Here is a 20,373-nt window from a genome sequence, read left to right on the forward strand (position 1 = left end):
AAAATCACTTGGAACTGTTCTTAACAAGATTCTGTTTTGTCTATTATTAATCAGGCATTAATATGTTGAAGCTCTTTCAGCATTTAAAAAATTTTTTTTGCGGTACGCGGACCTCTCACTGTTGTGGCCTCTCCCGTTGCGGAGCAAAGGCTCTGGATGTGCAGGCTCAGCGGCCATGGCTCACGGGCCCAGCCGCTCTGTGGAATGTGGGATCTTCCCGGACCGGGGCACGAACCCGTGTCCCCTGCATTGGCAGGCGGACTCTCAACTACTGCACCACCAGGGAAGCCCACTTTCAGTATTTTTAAGGGTAGATTAGCTGTACCGAGTCAGGGAGTTGTGGCCAAAAAAAGCTGCAACTCTCCTAAAGGGTAAAAGTGTATGGGCTTTGTGAACATTATTTTCTTTAACTGTCCCAAAGCGCGTGCAATCCACTCTTGCAGGAGCAAAGCTGTTTTGTTTTGCCTACTTTCAAGTTTTTGACTAAACAGTTGCTGAAAGTCTATTATTAAAGTACAGTTATAATAAAAGGGTGTAATAAAAGTTTTTTGTTTTTCATTTGTTTTCTTTTTTTTTTTGCCACACTGAGTGGCATGCGGGATCTTAGTTCCCCCACCAGGGATGGAACCCGTGCCCCCTGCAGTGGAAGCACGAAGTCTTAACCACTGGAACTCCAGGGAAGTCCCATAAAGGTACTTTTTAATGGTGGCTTTTAAAAGGATATTTTAGCTCATTTTTGTACATTTATTAAGGGTGGTCTAAAAAAGACGATGTCATTTCTAAATTTTCAAAGTTCACACTACTTTTTACATTATACGAGGATATCAGTATTATTTTATTCAATGCATAAAAATGATCAATTTACAAATGGGTAGCTTTCATTTGTGAGCTTTAACCTATATATATCAATACAGATATAGGTCTCAATTATATATTTGTTATTATCTAGTAGGAGTAAAGACAACAATCACCTGTTAGAAGTTCATATGCCAGGTAATAATTGCTTATGATTATAATTAAATATAGAAATAGGCCCTGACAAAGAATTAGGTAATCACACCATCTCACTATCCTGAAATGCCTTAGAAGTAAATCAGAAATAGGTATTTCTTCATTAGCTGAACAGAATCCCAAGCCATAAAGTACAGGTTAAACCAGGGTCAGTCTTGTCAATGATAGTGAAGCCATTCATTGTTTATTCCAATTACTGAGTACCTATCACATACTCAAGCCCCAGGAAAGAGATATAAGGTAAGTAAATACATAATCTCTGACCTCAACGAGTGTTCTTTTAAAGCTCTTTAACTTTTTGTATAGTAACAGAATGGTCAGATCAACATGCAATCTTTTCCCTTACAGACAGCTTGTTGAATAAAATTAAGATAGAGTAACATAAAACTGTATTCAGAAAATTCTAAATTAATTTAATTAGCAAAATCAATGGAAAAAATGATCAGTTGATACTTCGATGTACAGGTGTAAAGAAAGAATTTACTAACTTTCGTCAAGTATTGTACTAATAAAACACATATAATAATTATTTCACAAATAAACGTTCAACTACAATTTTTATAAAAGTCTTACTAGTGAAAAAATTCTTAACTCAATTAATTCCCAATATCTCTAAACAAAAAAATTTTTGTTTCATGACATGAGTAACCTGAGAAGAGTTTGAAACACTCTACCAACAATGTGACTATATTACCAAAGTAGAACTGTCAGCCCATTAGCCAATGGCTTAAAACTTTCAAAATCTACATACTGCTATTTTACAGGAAGCACATAATAGAGAACAGAATTGAATATATCTTTTCCTGAAGTCAAGAAAATGATGAGAACTGCCTTCTAGGGAATTCCACTGGTGAAATGAATGAATCTTTTATTTCCATAAGAAAAAGAAACATATTTAATGGCATACATACAAATTTACAAAACCAATCTGGTTTTGGCAAGAAAATGAAGGCAGACTGTTTTGAATGAGTAAGTTGGATGTGGGCAGTTTGGCTGGCTTTTGAGCTTTAAAATCAAATATAAACCTTCAAAAATGCAGAAGCTTTATACCATATAATTGTTTATCTAATAGTAGGTTGGTAACTGTGAAGACTGAACTTTACCACAAAATAGCAAGTTCTAAAATGATCAATTCACTTTACCTTTCAACCTTTTTAAGTAAACTGGAACATCACTTTTAATACTTTTGGAATCCTCTTCTGATCTTTCCCATACCATCTGAGGAGGGTTGTTCTGTGCTAGCCAGTCAGCTACTTTGTTTTCTGGTGCCATCATTCCAGTTTGAATCCCTGGCAGGTCTTGAGTTCCAGGAGAAGACTTCTTTGATTTGTGGCGCTGATCAGAAGTAAATTTTGTCACATGATCTCTAATAGTTACTTTCCCTGGGGTACTGTCATCAAATTCAATGGTAAATGAAGCATGCCCTGCACCTGTTGTATGAGAACTTGGTGTGTCTTTTGTTGGGATTTCATGAATAGTGCTCTCTGTTATTTGTGATGGTTGCTGAAATTCTTTTGTAGGGATTTCAAAGTAACTTGGTTCCCTACAGAAAGGAAAAAGTACTTCTTCATTTGCAGCTGCAGATTGTTCCTCAACTTGCTTGGCATCTATGCTGCACCCTAATAAGAAAAATAAGAGAAAATTCAAAATATTTGGAAGCTCCTAGCACTTGAAGGAGTATAGTAATGGCCACTTGTATTATTCCATGGAAATCAGAAGGCAGATCATAGTCTGGATGAAAAAGAATGGCAAATGTCACAGAAGAGAAATAATTCTGATTATAAATGTAGCATTCAGTTACCAATAGGAGATGCAAGATAAGCAGCACAGTGGCAAAGGATAGCAAGGCAATTAAGAGATGAACCTTGCATGGCTAGGTCCATATTTTTTCCAACTTGGATCCAGAAATCATCAAAGTACAAAAGAACTGAAATCAAATGGAGATGGATATGCATGTTCAATGTACATATACAGAGAGATAGAAAAAAATATAAACTTCCTTATCAAGTATAAGGAGGATGAAATATCTGAAATATCTATGAAAACAAGTAAATTTCCAAAGGAGAAAAGGTGCTCAAATGAAGAAAGAAACATGACGTCAATATGTAAGCAATGTTCTGGACATAATGATTCCACTTACCATTCTTCACCATCTCATTCAGAGACATTACTTTTAGAAGGACAAAAATAATATTACCAATGTGTGATCCTTATAAGAAAATAGATACATTTTATAAAGAATGAAAGAATTAGTAAAGATAAAACATGTGGTTTGCTTGTGGCATTGCAATCCAAGCAGCAGTATGAAAACAAGTAAGTTAAAAATAGACAATTCAGTTGCCAGCCAATTAATTCCAAAAGGAAATTCAGGTACATTTCTATACAGCAGAATACATCCAAGTGTCAAAATCCGTAGAGGAAAGCTGAATTATAAATCTCAGATCAACAAGAGCTGGCATAAGTAAGCAACTCTGGAACACTATTCCTCTGTTGCCTCAGGGACAAATATGCAGGTATAAAAACAAATGCATTTATATATAAAATATGTGAAGGCACATAAATGAAAATGATAACTGAAATGCTTTAAATCTGTTATCAGATACTGCAAATGCAAAAAGAATTTAAAGATTAAACTGCCCTGTTTTTCAGGAAACAAAAGAACTATTATCAAGATGGTAACACATATATATGGAATTTAAGAAAAAAAAATGTCATGAAGAACCTAGGGGTAAGACAGGAATAAAGACACAGACCTACTAGAGAATGGACTTGAGGATATGGGGAGGGGGAAGGGTGAGCTGTGACAGAGCGAGGGAGAGGCATGGACATATATACACTACCAGGCGTGGGGTAGATAGCTAGTGGGAAGCAGCCGCGTGGCACAGAGAGACCAGCTCGGTGCTTTGCGACCACCTAGAGGGGTGGGATAGGGAGGGTGGGAGGGAGGGAGACACGGGAGGGAAGAGATATGGGAACATATGTATATGTATAACTGACTCACTTTGTTATAAACAGAAACTAACACACCACTGTAAAGCAATTACACTCCAATAAAGATGTAAAAAAAAAAAAAAAGATGGTAAAGAGTGAATTCAAATGAAAAATATTTCCCTAAAGCTCAAAAAAGCATTCCTTTTAAAAAGAGATTGACAGAAACACCATTTGCAGATAACTTATTAGGAAGGAAAGGCAATACGGGGGGGGACGAGGTTGTTTCTAATCATTTTCTAATTAAGTGAAGTATTGGTCTTGACACATTTTTTCAAATATCAAATACGGATGGGATTCTTCAGGTGCTATAATCAGTTTCTTAGCAATAGGGTGAATATGAAACAGTCATAAAGCTGTTTGCTTTTACGTTCTAGAAGAATAGGACAGCAACATCTCTGTAGTCAAATGTGTGGCATAGGGTATTAGAAGACATCAAGTTCCACTTCCAAAAAAAAAAAAAAAAGTGAAAGCAAATTACACAGACAGTAAATAGAATATATAACAAAAACAATGTTCAACATAAAAATTATCCTTTGCAAATTCTACTTTTTCTCACTACTGAAAATGAAAAAAGTGTATCAAAAACACTCTGCACTATGAAAGCAATAATTCTACACACTTTCTGGAGGAAGAGCATATACAGGATTCTTAATAACCTAAGTCACGTTTGAAAAATTTCTTTATTACAGAGTTCATTTATCTTTTCCTTAAAGTATCCACTTGAGTGTTTACTCTGAAGGCCTGTCACTTAAAATTTCCATGAGAGTAATATGCATTAACTACTTTACATATATTAATAAACTCATTAATGTTTTTACTTTTTCAACATTGATTTATTTACTATGTACTGTACTTGATCAATTTCATACAGCACAACTGGTTTACAAACATATCCTACTGGCTCTGATGCTTGTTCAACTTTGGTTAAGTGATTTCTTGCAATTTTCAGTACCTTTAGGAGAATCTACTTTACAATTAATCTCCTAATATGCACTTTTCAGCTGTATTCTATTCAGAATCAAACCTGTTAGACCTGCCTTCTGCTGACTTCTCAGCTTCCGTTCTATCCTTCCTGGATGGCTGTGTGGCTGACAGGGTCTTGGCGCTCAGCCGGGTGTTAGACCTGAGCCTCTGAGGTGGGAGAGCTGAGTTCAGGACATCAGACCACCAGAGACATCCTGGCCCCACATAATATCAATCGGTGAGAGCTCTCCCAGAGATTTCCATCTCAATGCTAAGACTCAGCTCCATTCGATGACCAGCAAGCTCCAGTGCTGGATACCCTATGCCAAACAACTAGCAAGACAGGAACACATCCCCATCCATTAGCAGAGAGGCTGCCTAAAATCATAATAAGGTCACAGGCACCCCAAAACACACCACTGGACGCAGTCCTGCCCACCAGAAAGACAAGATTCAGCCTCACTCACCAGAACACAGGCACCATTTCCCTGCACCAGGAAGCCTACACAACCCACTGAACCAACCATACCCACTGGGGGCAGACACCAAAAACAATGGGAACTATGAACCTACAGCCTGAGAAAAGGAGACACCAAACACAGTAAGTTAAACAAAATGAGAAGACAGAGAAATACGCAGCAGATGAAGGAGCAAGGAAAAAACCCACCAGACCTAACAAGTGAAGAGGAAATAGGCAGTCTACCTGAAAAAGGATTCAGAGTAATGATAGTAAAGATGATCCAAAATCTTGGAAATCAAATGGAGAAAATACAGGAAACGTTTAATAAGGACCTAGAAGACCTAAGGAGCAAACAAACAATGATGAACAACACAATAAATGAAATTAAAAATTCTGTATAAGGAATCAATAGCAGAAACTGAGGCAGAAGAACAGGTAAATGAGCTGGAAGATAAATTAGTGGATATAACTACCGCAGAGCAGAATAAAGAAAAAAGAATGAAAAGAACTGAGGACAGTCTCAGAGACCTCTGGGACAACATTAAACACACCAACATTCGAATTATAGGGGTCCCAGAAGAAGAAGAGAAAAAGAAAGGAACTGAGAAGAGATTATAGTTGGAAACTTCCCTAATATGGGAATGGAAATAGTTAATCAAGTCCAGGAAGCACAGAGACTCCCATACAGGAGAAATCCAAGGAGAAACATGCCAAGACACATATTAATCAAACTATCAAAGATTACATACATAGAAAAAATACTGAAAGCAGCAAGGGAAAAACAACAAATAATATACAAGAGAATCCCCATAAGGTTAACAGCCGATGTTTCAGCAGAAACTCTGCAAGCCAGAAGGGAGAAGCAGGACATACTTAAAGTGATGAAGGGGAAAAACCTACAACCAAGATTACTCTACCTAGCAAGGATTTCATTCAGATTCAACAGAGAAATTAAAACCTTTACAGACAAGCAAAAGCTAAGAGAATTCAGCACCACCAAACCAGCTTTACAACAAATGTTAAAGGAATTTCTCTAGGCAGGAAACACAAGAGAAGGAAAAGACCTACAATAACAAAGCAAAAACAATTAAGAAAATGGGAATAGGAACATACATATCAACAATTAACTTAAATATAAATAGATTAAATTCTCCAACCAAAAGACACAAACTGGATGAATGGATACAAAAACAAGACCCATATATATGCTGTCTAAAGAGACCCACTTCAGACCTAGGAAAACGTACAGACTGAAAGAGGGGATGGAAAAAGATATTCCATGCAAATGGCAATCAAAAGAAAGCTGCAGTAGCAATTCTCATATCAGACAAAATAGACTTTAAAATAAAGACTATTACAAGAGACAAAGAAGACACTACATAATGATCAAGGGATCAATCCAAGAGGAAGATATAACAATTGTAAACATTTATGCACCCAACATAGGAGCACCTCAATACACAGGCAATTGCTAACAGCCATAAAAGGGGAAATCGACAGTAACACAATCTTAGTAGGGAACTGTAACACCCCACTTTCACCAATGGACAGATCAACCAAAATGAAAACAAATAAGAAAATACAAGCTTTAAATGATACATTAAACAAGATGGATTTAATTGATATTTATAGGACATTCCATCCAAAAGCAACAGAATACACTTTCTTCTCAAGTGCTCATGGAACATTCTCCATGATAGATCATAATCTTGGGTCACAAATCAAGCCTTGGTAACTTTAAGAAAATGGAAATAATATCAAGTATCTTTTCTGACCACAGTGCTATGAGACTAGATATCAATTACAGGAATAAAACTGTAAAACTACTAACACATGGAGGCTAAACAATATGCTATTAAACAACCAAGAGATCACTGAACAAATCAGAGAGGAAATCACAAAATACCTAAAAACAAATGATAATGAAAACATGATGATCGAAAACCTATGGGATGCAGCAAAGGCAGTTCTAAGAAGGAAGTTTATAGCGATACAATCCTACCTCACGAAACAAGAAACATCTCAAATAAACAACCTAAACTTACAACTAAAGCAATCAGAGAAAGAAGAACAAAAAAACCCCAAAGTTAGTAGAAGGAAAGAAATCATAAATATCAGATCAGAAATAAATGAAAAAGAAATGAAGGAAATGATAGCAAAGATCAGTAAAACTAAAAGCTGGTTCTTTGAGAAGATAAACAAAATTGAAAAACCATTAGACAGACACATCGAGAAAAAAAGGGAGAAGACTCAAATCAGCAGAATTGGAAATGAAAAAGGAGAAGTAACAAATGACACTCCAGAAATACAAAGGATCATGAGCGATTACTACAAGCAACACTATGCCAATAAAATGGACAACCTGGAAGAAATGGACAAATTCTTAGAAATGCACCACCTGCCGAGACTGAACCAGGAAGATATAGAAAATATAAGCAGACCAATCACAAACACTGAAATTGAAACTGTGATTAAAAATCATCCAACAAACAAAAGCCCAGGACCAGATGGCTTCACAGGTGAATTCTATCAAACATTTACAGAAGAGCTAACCCCTGTCCTACTCAAACTCTTCCAAGATATACTAGAGGGAGGAACACTCCCAAACTCATTCTACGAGGGCACTGTCACCCAGATACCAAAACCAGACAAAGATGTCACAAAAAAAGAAAATGACAAGCCAATATCACTGATGAACATAGATGCAAAAATCCTCAACAAAATACTAGCAAACAGAATCCAACAGCACATTAAAAGGATCGTACACCATGGTCAAGTGGGGTTTATTCCAGAAATGCAAGGATTCTTCAATATAAGCAAATCAATCATGTGATAAACCATATTAACAAACTAAAGCAGAAAAACCATATGATCATCTCAGCAGATGCAGGAAAAAGCTTTCGACAAAATTCAACACATATTTATGATAAAAACTCTGAAGAAAGTGGGCATAGAGGGAACTTACCTCAACATAATAAAGTCCATATATGACAAACCCACAGCCAACATTGTTCTCAGTGGTGAAAAACTGAAACCATTTCCTCTAAGATCAGGAACAAGACAAGGTTGCCCACTCTCACCACTATTATTCAACATAGTTATGGAAATTTTAGCTACAGCAATTAGAGAAGAAAAAGAAATAAAAGGAATCCAAATCAGAAAAGAGGAAGTAAAACTGTCAGTTTGCAGATGAGATGACACTATACACTGAGAATCGTAAAGATGCTACTAGAAAACTACTAGAGCTAATCAATGAATTTGGTAAAGTAGCAGGATACAACATTAAGGCACAGAAATCACTTGCATTCCTATACACTAATGATGAAAAATCTGAAAGAGAAATTAAGGAAACACTCCCAATGCAACAAAAAGAATAAAATAGCTAGGAATAAACCTACCTAAGGAAACAAAAGACCTGTATGCAGAAAACTATAAGACACTGATGAAAGAAATTAAAGATGACACAAACAGATGGAGAGATATACCATGTTCTTGGACTGGAGAAATCAAAATTGTGAAAATGACTCTACTACCCAAAGTAATCTACAGATTCAATGCCATCCCTATCAAACTAGCAATGGCATTTTTCACAGAATTAGAATAAAAAATTTCACAATTTGTGTGGAAACACAAAAGACCCCGAAGAGCCAAAGCAATCTTGAGAAAGAAAAACAGAGCTGGAGGAATCAGGCTCCCTTAATTCAGACTATACTACAAAGCTACAGTCATCAAGACAGTATGGTACTGGCACAAAAACAGAAATATAGATCAATAGAACAGGATAGAAAGCCCAGAGATAAAGCACACACATATGGTCACCTTATCTTTCATAAAGGAGGCAAGAATATACAATGGAGAAAAGACAGCCTCTTCAATACGTGGTGCTGGGAAAACTAGATAGCTACCTGTGAAAGAATGAAATTAGAACACTCCCTAACACATACACAAAAATAAACTCAAAATGCATTAAAGACCTAAATGTAAGGCCAGACACTATCAAACTCTTAGAGGAAAACATAGAACACACTATGACATAAATCACAGCAAGATCCTTTTTGACCCACCTCCTAGAGAAATGGAAATAAAAACAAAAACACACAAATGGGACCTAACGAAACTTAAAAGCTTTTGCACTGCAAAGGTAACCGTAAACAAGATGTAAAGACAACCCTTAGAATGGGAGAAAATATTTGCAAATGAAGCAACTGACAAAGCGTTATCTCCAAAATATACAAGCAGCTCACACAGCTCAATATCAAAAAAACAAAGAACCCAATCCAAAAAAGGGCAGAAGACCTAAATAGGCATTTCTCCAAAGAAGATATACAGATTGCCAACAAACACATGAAAGGATGCTCAGCATCAGTAATCATTAGAGAAATGCAAATCAAAACCACAATGCGGTATCACCTCACACCATTCCAAATGGGCATCATCAAAAAATCTACAAACAATAAATGCTGGAAAGGATGTGGAGGAAAGGGAACCCTCTTACACTGTTGGTGGGAATGTAAATTGATACAGCCACTATGGAGAACAGTATGGAGGTTCCTTAAAATACTAAAAATAGAAGTACCATGTGTTCCAGCAATCCCACTACTGGGCATATACCATGAGAAAAGCATAATTCAAAAAAAGTCATGTACCACAATGGTCACTACAGCACTATTTACAATAGCCAGGACATGGGAGCAAACTAAGTGTCCATCTACAGATGAATGGATAAAGAAGATGTGGCACATTTACAGAATGGAATATTACTCAGCCATAAAAAGAAACGAAATTGAGTTATTTGTAGTGAGGTGGATGGACCTAGAAATCTGTCATACAGAGTGAAGTAAGTCAGAAAGAGAAAAACAAATACCATATGCTAACATGTATATATGGAATTAAAAAAAAAAGAAGTTCTGAAGAACCTAGGGGCAGAACAGGAATAAAGATGTAGACATAGAGAATGGACATGAGGACATGGGGAGAAAGAACGATAAGCTATGACGAAGTGAGAGAGTGGCATGGACACATATACACTACCAAATGTAAAACAGATAGCTAGTGGGATGCAGCCACATAGCACAGGGAGATCAGCTCGGTGCTTTGTGACCACCTAGAGGGGATGGAGGGACACATAAGAGGGAGGGGATATGGGGATATAAGTATACATATAGCTGATTCACTTCATCATACAGCAGAAACTAACACAATGTAAGGCAATTATACTCCAATAAAGATGTTAAATAAATAAATAAGCAAACCTATCCTATCTATCTATCGTCATTCATTCATTCATTCATTCATTTTGCTCTCCACATCCTTACAGGTAACAGAGTAACCCTGAGGACCAGGGTTAGTAGTTTCCTACTACCACTACCTGAATACCCAAATAAAATGATGCAGCTGAACTATGAAGCAATAACTACAAAAAGCTGGCCCAGGGGTATAGCATTTATCATTTACTTGTTATTCACGATTCAAATGAGTATGTTCCCAATTTTCCTCCCTTGTGAAAAAAACTTCAGTTAATACTGACATGCTTTTAATATGCTTTCACATTATAACACATTAAAAAGCAGAGATCAACAACAGCACATAACTATGTTTAAGATTATTATTTCCTAAGTCAGTCCTACTTCAAAACTGCCTTTACTCCAAGGACTAGAAACCCTGAGACTTATACAAGTTAACACCTAATTTAACCAGAAATCGCTTATCTAACAATGTCAAGCAGCACAACAGAGTGGTAAGGCAGCATATATGATATGATTAGTGGAAGGTAGGGAGAAGATTTGAAATCAGGTAAGTCCTGTCTCTATCAGTCCTTAATTCTCATTTTCCTCATTGTTAAATGAGAAAATAATATCTACCCGTAAGATTGTTGTAAAGATTCAGTGAGATAAGTTATCCAGAAAAAGTCTGGCACAAAGTAGGCACAAAAATAAATGTTTCTCTTACTTTTCCTTCCCCAACTCTTCAACATAGCTAACTAGGGAAACAAGAAACTAAAACCAAAAATCTAACTCTAAAATAAAAAACCCAAGACAGATATGACAACACCTATATCATCATATTTGTGATCTTTACTACCAGGAAAGGCCTTCATTGAGAACCTTTTTTGACTGTTTACTCAGATTATATGTGGCAAATCTGGAGGGGATGTAAAAGCAAGGATTAAGGTCAGACATATTGCACTAAGAAGAGTCAAGTGGTCAAGATAAGACAAAAAACAATCAAGAGCACATGGCTCAAAAACACAGTAGTTCAGAACCATTCATTCAGTATATGGAGCAAACAGTCTTACATACTTCAAGTCTCCCAAAGGCATCACTGTAATGCATCATAGTTCAATCACTGATGTTCATAATGATGCTTCTGAGTCATAAGGCAAACATTTAAATTATATTCAGCCTTCTGTGCTTAAGAAGGCAATGACATGGGTAATTCATTTAATAGAAATATAGGAAATGGTTAAACTTAAAAACAAATTTCAGTTGTAAAAGTAAAGTTCAGTCATCTGGAAAATTCATTATGTAGAGGAATTCATTTCTCTGAAGATGATAAAACCAGATCAAGTGTGGGCCTAGTATGTATGGGAATTGTACGCCCACTAGAAAAATTATTAGGGGTCTTCTAAATTAATATAGAAAAGTAAAACAGCTTTCCTCTCTCAGTACACTGACGAAACATATTCTGAAATTTATGAATTTAACATGTATTTCTATTCAAAACCTATTTTGTTTATACTAAAGTAAACTAAATTATATACTAAAATATTAATATTTTATTTATACCAATAGTTTATTATTAATCTCAACTGCTAGACATTTAAAAGCATTTAATAACTGATTATGCTAGAATTAATTATGTTTATCTAAATCAGAAGAGCAATATCCTTAAATTCTTAACGTATTTTATGATTGTGTGACCTTCCAGGGAACCTTATAACATACATAATTCAGAAAGCATGTTCCCTTCATTCTTCTGTACTAAATTAAATGAAATATTAAGCTGTTTCGAGATGATAAAGACTATAATTATGAAGGCAAATTCTGCTTAAGATATCCATCCTAGTATATTCAAGTACTTCAAATTACAAAGACTGGGAAACTCCTTTTACCAAAAAGGAACTACAACTCAAAAGTTTTCAAATTTAGTTTAATTAGATTAAAAATCAGTGCAAAAGAGCCAAAAATCTACTCTTCACAGTTGTACACACCTTTTCAAACTGTATGCAACACTTAAAGGCTTTTAGTTGTAACCTAAAAAATGTTTAAACCGTTTAAACCAAGTTACAAGGTAGAAGAGCATACCTGAACTAAAATGAGGATAAATTCTCCTTTAATAGGACTCAAATATTCACACAATTTCAGGAGAACTTGATTGCTCTAATATTTGCTTCTAGGGTTCTTTGGGCTTTAAGGTAAATTGGTAGGAGATTCTGGATACACATGGACCCACAGAAAGGGACACAGAAAGTTACTAGGTAGTAGATTCTCTATTATCCTTTTTGGAATGTTCACCTTTCAAAATAAATACTAAGATTTTACATTCTAAGAATTGGTAACCAAGAAGCAAATCACTTTTTGCTTTTACCAAAAAAGCATGCTTAGAGCACAAATAAACTAATCATTTATATTTCATAATCTGAAACACTAAAAAAACCTTAATTTCAAAATGACCAAGTGAAATAGCATTCAATATACATTTTCAAATTTGATTCTACAATATCTTCTGGCATCAGAAATTATTTCAGATTAGTAAACTGTTTCTCTCACCCTATATTTTAAAAAACTACAAATGATAAATCTGAAACAATAACATCCTCATACTAATATAAGAAAGCAAATGAGACTCTCATTAAGGCTTTTAATCAGCTGAATCTGACAGAATGCTTCAAGCTACTTAACAAAAGACGTACCTCACTTAATTCCTTCTAACTCAAAAATAATCCCAAGATTATGAGACAGCTTTTGTCATCTGGCAGAAAAGATACTCAATGAGACACGTGACACAAGCTGGTAATCATTTAAGAATTTAGTTTCATTCACATGGATGAAATTACTACTGGATGCTTCACAGTTTGAAATTCATTTCATTACACTTAGGTATGAGAGATCAATTTTTTATGTCAATTTGTTTTTGGAGTGCTTGTTTTAATCTTTATACCCTATGAAGTATATTCTTTTGGAGTGACTGTGTGTGTGTGTGTGTGTGTGTGTAATGACTGCTGAAATGTTAACTGTTTGTGGTTAAGAGCATGGACTCGAGAGTCAGGTACCTGGGTTCAAATCCCAGCTACACTATTTGCTAGCAGGGTGACCTTGTGAATAAATTCACATCACCTTGCCGCCGTTTCCTTATTTATAAAATGGGGATGATAACAGTAACTACTTTTAGGTATTGCTGTGAGAGAATTAAATGATTAAACATATGCAGGGCACTAAGAAGAGTGTCTTGATAAAGCAAGCACCACTGAAGTGTTAGCTGTTGTTAATAAGTCATGGTTCTGTCTCCAGGACAAAATTTACATTTACTGTATTTACATTTATTGTAATTACATTGATTGTATTCTAGAAGATATGTATTTCAGATTTCAAAAGTTGTTTTGTGTGTGAGGGTGGAAGGATCTTTAATGGCTAGATAAACTCAGTATCACAATTATTTTCAGAATTTGGCAACAGTTAAATTCTGCTGTGTTTTCTTCTAAGTTAACCACCAATTTATTAGTACATTTTTTTTTCTCACTCTCCCCTCTCTCCCTTCCTTCCTCTCTCTCTCCCCCTCCCCTTCTCTCTCTCCCTCTCTCTCTTTCTCCTAGGTGGCTCTAGTACACAATGATAATATAATATGTGATCCCTGAAGGAACTTATAGTTTAGATGAGAAGGCATACACACAAAATACTGAAGGAAAGTGTTACATATTAGCAATACATATAAACAGACATACCCTTTAGAATTTTACATTACCTGATTTATGTGTATACATGTCTGTGGGAGAAGAGCAGGCAAGAATTAGTCTAATTTATGTGGAAATGCACTGGGAGAGAGCACTGAACAATTGGTAGTGGGATACAAGGCTAAGAAAGTGGGACAAAATTAGAGAGAGCTTTGACATAATATCTATTTGGCAAGCAAAAGGAAGCTACTGTAGTTTCTTAAAGAAAGGAAAAAAACGGCAGCTTAGATTTATTATACAAAATGAACTGCAGAAGGGTTGAAACTGGAAATAGTTCAATTATGATTCAATGGAAAAAAAGGGCAACAGAAGTAGGCAATATAATAGATGAGGTGAAAGGAAGGGAAGACACAAAGATTTCATATAAAGTAGACATTCTTGACTGCCTTCCAAAATCCATTTCCCATTCCTCCCTCCTAAAAGAACTCCAACATTCCCAGGTATCTCTAACTCTTCCCTGATACAGCTCATGTGCCTTAGGGGAAAACTAACCCCATATTCAGCTTCAGGATGGGTATGATTGGCTTAAGGATAATCTCATAACCCTTGCCAGGGATTGGTTCAGAAATAAGCAGGGGACCTACTCCTGAACCCACGAGAGGCCAATGAGATGACAAATGTGTTGAAAACTTTAGGGAAGGTTTCCAGGGGTTCTTCTAGAAGCGATCTTTGCTATTTCCCACTGGATGTGATCAAAGTAGCATGCACTCCAACTGCTACTGGCAAGCAGCATATGAGTACGAGGGGAAACTCCCTCAGTATGCAGCCACTGTGAATAGAAGGGCAGAGAGTCTGAGAGAAAATAGCTAGCTGATGACACCACTGAGATGCTGCATTAACCAATCCTGAAGAGGTTCAGTTATTTATTCAAGCCAGTAGATTTCCTTCCTGTTTAGTCTCAGGTGGCATTTCTATTATTTGCATTTGAGGGTATGCTAAATAATACTAAGTTTCTGAGCTTGAACATGAAGAAACGTGTTGGCCACAGAAACAAGGAAACTGAGATGGGAATTTATTTGCAAAGTTCACAACTTTCAGTTTTGGGCACTTTAAGATCAAGTTGATAAGGCCAGCTTTCTAAGACTTGTACCCTGGTAAAATTAGAGCATATTTAAGAACCAGTGCTCTTATTCTCCAGCTAAGAAAAATCTCTTATTTACCTTGCAGAATTATGGTCAAAGGTAGAAAGTTGACAGAACTTCTGATGGAATCTATCCTTGACTCAGAGTCAAAGTTGGCTTTCCATACTGCTCCCTGGTGCCTGTATTTAATTCCTCCAGTTCTAATCCTTATCTGCTATTATCACGGAAACTGGCTGTTCATCCTTCAGTGTTGATGCCCTTGTCAAGTCCTTATGTGACACACAACTGATAGCTCCATTTATTTCCTGGAAATCTTGATTTTCTGGCTTTTCACTTAGTTCATTACTAAACTTCTCCAGCAACAAAAGATTATGTTCCTTGACTATTAATCTGAGAATGTGATCCAGAATTATTTCTTCATTCTGGCTGCCGAACAGCTAATCTTGTTGCTACCATACCCCAACAAATTGGGCACGCTGAGATTTTAAAGAAGTTTTAAACTTCATACAACATTTTGAACATAATAAAAAATTTTCATTTAAAAATATGATTATATGTTTGTGAATCTAATGAAAACACACAAAACTAGTTTGTATTTACTATTTTGGTCTAATTAAAACATTTAAAAAATTATTTTAAAATACTTAAAATGCCCAACTATATTACTTAACTATATATCAAGTTTTAACACCCTCATAAATAAGTTAAATAAGGAAAAATATTTTAAATAAAAGTGATTTACAAAGATATTAGAATTAATACTTTATGAGAGAATCATTCATAATAAATAAATTTAATTTAAAATGACAATGTCATTAAAACATTCATCAACTATTTCTAACATATTAAAGAATGGGAGACATCTCTTTTAAGGGTAGTCAGATTTTTGCTTCGATGATAAGTTCTTCCTAAAATACCTACTTAATGTCATAGTCTGAGATTTTTTTACCTGATGTTCCAGTTTCGTGATTTTTCTCTTCAGGCTTGCCATTTGACTTGAAAGCTCTTTGTTCATCCACCTCATCATCCCCCCACCATGACGGCTGCCCATATAATGGAGTACCACGGGGCATAGCAGAAGTATCTGGAAAGAGGTGGGAAAAATCTGTCTAAAGCATATGAAACAGAAAAAAAAATGCTTTTGCAGAATGCTAGAATTGCCCAGTTGATTTATTAAATGAAAAAGTACAGCTGACCCCTGAACAACATAGGGTTAGGAGCCTCAACCCTCCCTGCAGTTGAAAAGTTGAGTATAACTTATAGTCAGCCTCCCAAATCCACAGTCTCCCCATATATGCAGTTCCACATTCGTAGATTCAACTAAGGTGGATCCTGTAGTATTGTAGTGTTTACTACTGAAAAAAAATCTGCATATAAGTGGACCTGCATAGTTCAAAGCAGTGTTGTTCAAGGGTCAACTGTATAGTCTAGATAGGTGAAAAGTACTCTAAGTTGAATAACTTAGTATTTGTGAATCTCATTCAATATTGAACATGATGAAATAAATGAAATTCTGCACTGGCTATTATCTAAGTAATGTAAACTGCTATAGCCCAATAGCTTTTTGTCAAAGTGTAATTAGCTCTTTGGTATATAGAAATGGCTCATAAATCTAAATATGAAGGATAAAACTAAATTTTGGTATAAGTGACCGTTTTTTACTTTTTTTTAAAACCTAAGTGCATTGCACAGTAATTAAATTTAAACTAGTTGTTAACTGGACTAACAGATTTATGTTTGAGGAATCTGGTAATGTCTAGCGGTTTTAAAAATTGCTTTTGTATGAATGGGATTATCTATATAAAATACTTTTTACAGTTCCTGGAATACTATAAATACGATAATTATGATAATGTAGGCATTACTGGACATTTCCTTTTCATTCATTTCAGTTACAATCCAGAAAAAAAAGTAGCGAACATGAAATAATAAAAATACTGTAAGGCAAAATATATGTATTTTCTTCAAATATTTAAACATATTAAACGCACCTACATACAACTGCCATATAATTATATGTTTTATAATGCTTTCTAATGAAGCACTGGCTGTATTAAAACCCACTCTGAAATTGTCATTATTATCATTATTTTTATAAGGATATGGCCAAGCTTTTGAGAACAAAGCATGCAATTTCTTCATAACTGACTATATATATGATATTTGGAAAGAGGTTAACTTACCTATAGCTTTTTCCTCAGATTTCAGTGCTTCTGTAGCTTTGTGCGGCACTTCTGCCACGGTATCTGCTACCTTTGAATCTATGCTTTTGGCACATGCAGATTTCAATAATTCTGATTCTGAAGATTTTTGGGACAACTGAAGCTGAATGGTAAACTTCTCGTGCTATAGAACATTTTAAAATGGAAGTGAAATATACATGAGTGAAATCAACCCTAGTAAATGGTAGATTTACAAAAGAAATAAGTAAAAACTTTTTACCTTTAGAGCTTCTTCAGGGACCCTCATTTCTCCTCGTACTACAGTGAAAAGATTTGTATGTAAACAGGGCTAAGGAAGAATATAATTTCAAAATTCTGATAATCAAAGATAATATAGAAATTGTCCTATTTTCTACAGGTAGTTACAGTAGAATGACTATATTCCCTTTAAGAATTAAATGTTAAAATATGCTCACAAATATAAAACTTTTCATTTTTAAAGACTAAATAAAATCTAGCAAGTAATTCTAAACTTAGGTAATCATGGCCTTCAAGAAGCAAATAACTGGATGATTAACTGAAGCACAAAAGACATTTTCAGTTCTCACTAACAATAATATGACCGCAAAGAGAAAGCAGCTGGATCAAATTATATTGATAGCTAATCACAAAAATCTAAAAAGAAGTACGTCATCAGTGATTACCCAACAGTAAATCCTGAAGGAATTCAATTACTCCTTCTTCACAAGCATTGATAAAATGAAGTTCATCTTGAAAGTGTAAAAGAAATGCTATAATTAGGATCTTAACAGCAACTACAACCACTCCTTCCCCCCATGAATTTCAACAGGGTCATACTACATTATCAAACAACTGATTCTATACAGATTAGAACCAAAAGCTAGATATAATGAATGCTTTCATTATTATACCAAAAAGAACAATGCCTCTGTATATTAAAAAGATCTTTCACTAAACAGTAGAGGTCACATTTCTCACCATTACTTAACCCCGTAATGAAAGGACTTTTATAACCACATAGTAAATTCTAGTCTTTACCAATTCAGAGCACCCATGACTTCAAGGGTAGAAAGCTTTAATTACCACGTGGGAGAAAAACAGACTTTCCATGCATAACAAGCAGTAAACTTGTTAACGAGTATTTGACCCATAGTTCTACTCATTAAAATAATAAAAACTCAGAATTTTTTAGAATTGTAAAGCGCTTTGGGAATATCCTGTTCAATTCCATTAACCCGCCTTCCCATTCTATAGAAGAGGAACTTGAGGACTAACTGGGGCAGAACCCAATATAACAATCTCGTCAATTGAATACCAGGTCCAGGGGTTTCCTATCAGTTTACACTGCTTCCTATAACTGTGAAGCAATAAAATTTTCCTTTTTTGTTATGTACATATGCTGATACACATTTGTTGGTATATATGACAATATACAGTTCATAACTAAGCATAGCTAATAAAAAGTAAAAATCTAGTAACTTTGTTTTATCCCCAAGAAACTTATTAACAGCTGGAGAAGATTCATAGCATTCTTACATTTTCAATGTTAAACACAGCATCTTAAAAATATTGAAAGCCATTTCTATTTTTTTCAATGGGAAACAAATGATTTTAGCCTGTTGTGTTTTCTGATGCTTCTAGATTCTCCTGGGAGAGCTTTTAAGGCTACTCCTCAAGGCTAGTCTGGGGTATTCTCTTTAGATTTAGATTTTTTTAAGATCAAGGAAAACTTATAAGGGGGTGTAACTCATAGGTTCACACACTTTACCTTACAAAAAAATTCCTGTGTGGGGCACCAAAGCCCTCAAAAATCCTTCTGTTTAGGTCATGAATTTACCTGAGAACTCTGGTATGACTACGAGATTTTGAGACTGCCCTAACCTCAGCTTTTCCCTCCAAAGCTACTATCTTCCTAGTGGTACGGACCCAGGTAACTGTTTCTAACTTGGTTAGTTCAGAAAAATGACAATCTAAGGTACAATTACTTATGATGTCAATAAGTTACTAAATATACAATACAGTAATATTAACTATAGTCGTATGTCAATTATATCTCAAAAAATTCCAGAAAAAAGTTACATGCTTACTTAAATCTTGCTTACTAAAAATCATTAATCTTTATAGATTATTTCCACATTTCTTTAAATAAGAAACAACTGAAAACCAGACAAAATACATAGAACAATGGTCTGCAAGACAATCAACACCAGGTAACAAAAGACCAATGTCTTGAGTGTAGAGGAACAAAGCAAAGTGAGCGCAATCACTGCCCCAACTCACTACCTTAAGAGAGCTTCCAAGTCACACTGCAAGAATGGGTAATCCAGGCAGAACCTGGCAGACTCTCTGAGCTGTGGAAGACAGAGGGTTGAGAGTCTAGGGAGACCAAGGTTCATGGGATTGACTACTGAAGAGAAGAGAGCTTCACAGAGATAGAATTCCAGAGACTGTTACAGGGACTTGCTCAAGTATTCAGCTGAATACTGATCAGCACATTCATTTGAGAAACGACTGGGACAAGAACCACTTGAAAGTATTGGAGTGCCCAGTGCTCAAGCAGGGCCAGAAATAGTGTCTAATTACAACAGCCAAGCTGGAAAACCTCATGTATCACGAGCCACTGGATAAAGCAGGGATTGGCAAATTGTTTCTAAAAAGGGGCAGACAGTAAACATTTTAGGTTTTAAGGGCCATATGATCTCTGTTGCAACTACTCAACTCTGCTGTGGTAGT

The 20,373-nt window shown here is 35.4% G+C and overlaps 1 protein-coding gene across 3 annotated transcripts in view; it reads right to left on the bottom strand.

Annotated features, from left to right (window-relative positions):
• CEP170 (centrosomal protein 170) overlaps window positions 1-20,373 on the bottom strand; it is a 144,725-nt gene that overhangs the window by 51,179 nt on the left and 73,173 nt on the right. For all 3 annotated transcript variants that reach the window (XM_065874726.1, XM_065874741.1, XM_065874733.1), the window contains 4 exons: window positions 17,900-17,958; window positions 17,641-17,803; window positions 16,407-16,541; window positions 2,154-2,630 (listed from right to left, as the gene is read on the bottom strand). In XM_065874726.1, the coding sequence (XP_065730798.1) occupies window positions 2,154-2,630; window positions 16,407-16,541; window positions 17,641-17,803; window positions 17,900-17,958 (834 nt within the window). The remainder of the gene's footprint in view (window positions 1-2,153; window positions 2,631-16,406; window positions 16,542-17,640; window positions 17,804-17,899; window positions 17,959-20,373) is intronic.

This window comes from Phocoena phocoena, chromosome 1, assembly GCF_963924675.1.
Source record: "Phocoena phocoena chromosome 1, mPhoPho1.1, whole genome shotgun sequence".
NCBI lineage: Eukaryota > Metazoa > Chordata > Mammalia > Artiodactyla > Phocoenidae > Phocoena > Phocoena phocoena.